The sequence below is a fragment of the Sciurus vulgaris genome (genome assembly GCF_902686455.1).
Source record: "Sciurus vulgaris genome assembly, chromosome: 5".
Taxonomy (NCBI): domain Eukaryota; kingdom Metazoa; phylum Chordata; class Mammalia; order Rodentia; family Sciuridae; genus Sciurus; species Sciurus vulgaris.
Window position 1 is genome coordinate 141,889,464 of NC_136465.1, and position 5,003 is coordinate 141,894,466.

Here is a 5,003-nt window from a genome sequence, read left to right on the forward strand (position 1 = left end):
GGTCTGATTATAGCTCTGACAGGGTTCTCAGGACTACTAATTGAGTAAATATATGGAATGGGTTAAGAACAGTTGCTCACAAATAGAAAACTCTCAATAATTGTTAGCTACACATATCCCATGCTGAGGGACTGGGTACAAAGCAGGTTAAGTGCTTTCAGAAATTAGTTGAAAGGCAGGTAGAATTGTAACCTCTGTCTTCCACTTCAACTTGAAAGACCAAGTTTTGTTTCTAAATCACAACTATTTTACCTGCTCCACAGATGCTAATGGTGGATGGTGAATGCCACAAGTGGGAGGGGGGAAGCCTTTATAGTTGCTGTTAGTATAGTTGCTGTTTGCTGACCAGAGCCCTGGGACTTGACTGAGCACTCCAGGGGGAGAATATCTACTCACTATTGTATTTCAGAGGTAGCAATATGCTGCTGTCCATTCAAATGTTTCCACCAGTGTGAACGAAGATCCTTGATCCTTCAGGAACTTGACTTTTATATCTGGGATAGCTCTAGGTACTGTATTCATTTCAAAGCCATCCACTTGTAAATAGGCCTAAGTAAAATGTAGATGGATTTCCCACTGGTCAGACAATTAAGCAGCAGGTTGGTGTGAAAAGAAGCTTGATTTTCAAGGGAAATCATTGTTTTGGGGATGATAGAAGGGACCAAAGAGAGCAAAGGCAAGTGACTGACATTGTCACTCTTCCATCCCTAGTTTTAGGGCCTTCGCTTGGGAGAGATCTCATCTGGGAAGAATTACAAGTACTCTTGTCACTATAGGTGACAAAGCAGCTAAACATGGTTGCTTTAGGAAAGTAATTTTGCAAAAAATAATAATACAAAGGAAAAAATACAAAGGAAAGTTCTATCCTACCCAATAACTCTGGAGCTACACTTACTGAACTGTAAGTATGTATGTCCCTAGGTGGAATTGAGAACACTCCCTTGTCTTTTGAAGGGACTGCAAGTCCTGGCCCAAGACTTCCGACTGTTTGTATAGATCTTAAGTAATTGTTTTCCCTAAATATAAACAGCATCTTCTCACTTCAAGTGATCTGAAAGTGTGTTTTGAAAAAAGGTGTTAGTAAAAGCTGATGAATAGATTCATTTTACTTTAATAGCACTTGTCTTCTATCCACCAAAATTTCAAAGACTCTGCTGCTGGGGTTGCTTTTCTGGAAAGATTTTGTCATTGAAGTGTGTGAAGTCACTTCTGGTTGGAGGAGTTGGAAATTTTACACTAGCATGGGATGCTGTGCCGGCAGCTGGGACGCATCTGTAACGGTGTTAGTTTGCCTGAAAGCAGAAAATTAGCGACCCCAAAGCCCAGCTTGGCTGTTTAGTCTGTAGAAATCATAGGGCGGAGCAGAGAAAGGGAAAAAGGAGACTCGCCCCTAGAAAAAGATTTTGCGGGAGTCTGCGGTCTGAAACGGGACTTCTTTGATTGCCACTCTAGAGACCCTTTCAGTGCGAATCACCGGCCTGCTCCGGGTCTAGCGAAGCCCTGGCACGATGTAGGAGGCCCTCAGCGAATACAAGGAGAAGGGGGAAAGGAAGGAAGCAAGGGAGGGAGGAATGTGCCCAGTCAGCTGGCTCTCCTTAGCCCACCTCCTTTTAGATGAGCAGAAATAACAGGGAGCCCTCCAAGGGAGTGCGGTCTTAAGGAACCTCCCCACCTCTCTAACGCCATAACATAAAGCTTTATAAAATGACACCCTGATCAGAATTTTACTCACCACAATCCATTCAAAATAGATGGTAAAAGAAAAAGAAACTCTGGAATCACTCCATGATTGAAAGGGTCACTTCAAGTTTTTAGCAACCATTATCAAATTCATTGGAAAAAAAAAATTCCTAAGATAAATGTTCATGGGGAGAAAGACAGAAAGAAGCCCCTAAAAATTAGGTGATTTCTCATGTCCAAGACTGAAAAGGCAAGTAGACTTTCGGCTTTCGGTGTCAGCTGTTCTAGTGACTGTTACTTTATTATTACCATTAATACTGTTTTGAGTGAACAATTGCCATAAGTTGTACTTTGTTCCTTTTGTTTGTTACACTCTAGGTGGTCCCTTAGTTTAGGTTATATCTAGAGTGCAAGTGAGCAGGTAGGGGAGCCATTCCTGTCCCAGCAGAAACGCAGCAAAGTCATTAGCGTCAAAAAGGGGCAGTAAACAGTAAATTGTCTCTAGAGGAAAGGCGGAGGTTTGCCCAGACAGCCCCTGCGGGGGTTGCGGTGGGATATGCTAATAGTGCCCCACCACTGGGGCCAGCCTCCCTCCCCCACCCTCAAGAATATATAAAGAGCCCCAACCCCAGCCTGCCGACCCAGGCCAACGGGCGTCTGCCCTTGTTAATTACCGGAGAAACCAACCAGTGAGCTCCGCCGGGGATTTGCCCGACTGGAGTGGCCCCGGGTTCGCATTTCTCCTTTATCTCTCCCGCCTCTGTCTAGGTGCACTGCTGGCCGGTAGGCAGGATGGACATGATGGACGGCTGCCAGTTCTCACCTTCTGAGTACTTTTACGACGGCTCCTGCATCCCGTCCCCTGAGGGTGAGTTTGGGGACGAGTTCGAGTCACGAATGGGTGCTTTCGGGGCGCACAAAGCAGAGCTGCAGGGCTCAGACGAGGACGAGCACGTGCGAGCGCCTACGGGCCACCACCAGGCTGGTCACTGCCTCATGTGGGCCTGCAAAGCGTGCAAGAGGAAGTCCACTACCATGGATCGGCGGAAGGCAGCCACGATGCGCGAGCGGAGACGCCTGAAGAAGGTCAACCAGGCTTTTGAGACGCTCAAGAGATGCACCACGACTAACCCCAACCAGAGGCTACCCAAGGTGGAGATCCTCAGAAATGCCATCCGCTACATCGAGAGCTTGCAGGAGCTGTTGCGGGAACAGGTGGAGAACTACTACAGCCTGCCGGGACAGAGCTGCTCAGAGCCCACCAGCCCCACCTCCAACTGCTCAGATGGCATGGTAGGTCACAGCTCTGGTACCTACTCTCAGCTGCCCCAATCTTTTCTAAAACTCCTTTAGACCCCATTTAAATCAGGTGGAGTGGAATGGGCTGGAGTGCAGGCAGTTGTTGAGTTGATTTAAGAGAAGAATAGTGTCCAAATTTAGAAACATGCCAGAAAAAAACTTGAATAAGTTTTTAATTTGACTTCCTAGCAGGTTCTAGATATACTCTGTAGTAGAGATTTGGCACCAAGAGAGGTGCTATGATATTTTCTCCATTACTTGGTTTATTTCCAAATTGTGTCACCAGCAGCCCCTGCCATACATTAACATCTAAAGGTAACTATTTGAACCTCTCCCTGCCCCAGAGTTTATAACTTAATGAAGAAATAGAAACAGGCCCTGCTCTGCTGAGGCCTGGCTGGAAACGTTGGTGCATTCTTTTCAGAGGGTGTTCACTCCAAGGCTGCCAGGTTTTAATGTGTTTTTGCCCTGGGAAAATATTCTCTCCCAGAATTAGTGTGGCTTCCTTCTATTCCAATCCATTTTGCATGGTTAACCCAATGCACATTGCTGCTGAATTCCACCCCTTTTTGCTTTGCTGTTGTTCTCCTCTTCTCCCAGTACAGAGATTGACCTCTGTGCCCTGGCAATTTGGAGAGGGCTAACCCTTCCTAAATCAAGGCAATGAAGGTGACTGAGAGTGGTCAGTTTACAGAACTTGTGGCAACCACTGCCCAGCCCTAAGTCAGGGCATCTTTTGCCAAGACCTGAAAACAAATATCTTTTGTGTCTTGTATTATAGCCCGAATGCAATAGTCCTGTCTGGACCAGAAAGAGCAGCAGTTTTGACACTGTCTACTGTCCTGATGTATCAAATGGTAAGAATTGAAGCATTTAAAGGCCAGTCAACCTCATAATTCAGTCTATCAGAGAAGAGTCTGTTTTTCCAGGTAGTATTGGTGAAGGAAATGAAAGTGAAGGCACTTGTGGGGAGGCTGTGACAGAATAATATAAATTCACATTTTCTGCTCCCAGTCCCCCTGATACACACACACACACACACACACACACGCACAAACATACACACACACTTTTGCTTGAAATATTACCAAGGGGCTTCCTCACTCCACACTCTACACTCAGGAATTGTCAGATATTTGCTGCAAATTTCTATATTAGTCTTTGTGTGATCACCTGACCTCTGGTGTCAGAAAAGCTGACCTATAGTTTAAGGGGCAAATAAGCAAGTCTCTCTTTCTAGGGATAATTTCTTTTAATGCTTTTCTCCTCATATTATTAGTATATGCCACAGATAAAAGCTCCTTATCCAGCTTGGATTGCTTGTCCAGCATTGTGGATCGGATCACCTCCTCAGAGCAACCTGGGTTGCCTCTCCAGGACCCGGCCTCTCTCTCTCCAGTTGTCAGCACTGATTCACAGCCTGCAACTCCAGGGCCATCTAGTTCCAGGCTTATCTATCATGTGTTATGAACTAAATATCTAGTCTAGATCAGTTCTGCCAGGAGGGCCTACTATCCAAGAAGAAGGAGGCCCAACAAGTCCAAAATGAAGACAACATGTATATAATAATTTCTTTTCAGTTGTAAATTTGTAAATATTATCTTGCCACCTTATAAGAAAGTGTATTTAACTAAAAGTCATGGTTACAATTAATACTTTCTCCTTCTCCTCCTTTTCTTCTTTTTCTTTGTCTTTAACTTCACCTTCTTCTTTTCTTTAGGTATATAGTTCCAATAATATTATTTCTAATGGGGGTAATTCATTGAGGGTAGCTTGTTGCAATGCTTAACTTATATATTTTTTATAAATATTGCTCATCAAAATATTATCTTTGTTGTTTAGATCTTTATTTTTTTCTTCAAAGCATTTTAATATCTGGGAATCAGTTACAGGGAATTTGAAATATATTTAACTTTTGCTTTTCTCTTTAATCTTATGTTATATTGTATTAAATAAAAATATAGAAATACTGCCTTATGGTATATATTTTGATCTTTCTTATAAGAAATGCATCTTTTCAATGT

The 5,003-nt window shown here is 43.7% G+C and overlaps 1 protein-coding gene across 1 annotated transcript; it reads left to right on the forward strand.

The window, feature by feature from the left end:
- The first annotated feature begins 2,392 nt into the window (after nucleotides 1-2,392).
- MYF5 (myogenic factor 5) lies at nucleotides 2,393-4,785 on the forward strand. Its single transcript, XM_079140027.1, has 3 exons — nucleotides 2,393-2,973; nucleotides 3,761-3,836; nucleotides 4,259-4,785. Exons 1-3 carry the CDS (start codon nucleotides 2,473-2,475, stop codon nucleotides 4,447-4,449), a joined length of 768 nt encoding a protein of 255 aa, XP_078996153.1. The 5' UTR covers nucleotides 2,393-2,472; the 3' UTR covers nucleotides 4,450-4,785.
- The last annotated feature ends 218 nt before the right edge of the window (nucleotides 4,786-5,003 follow it).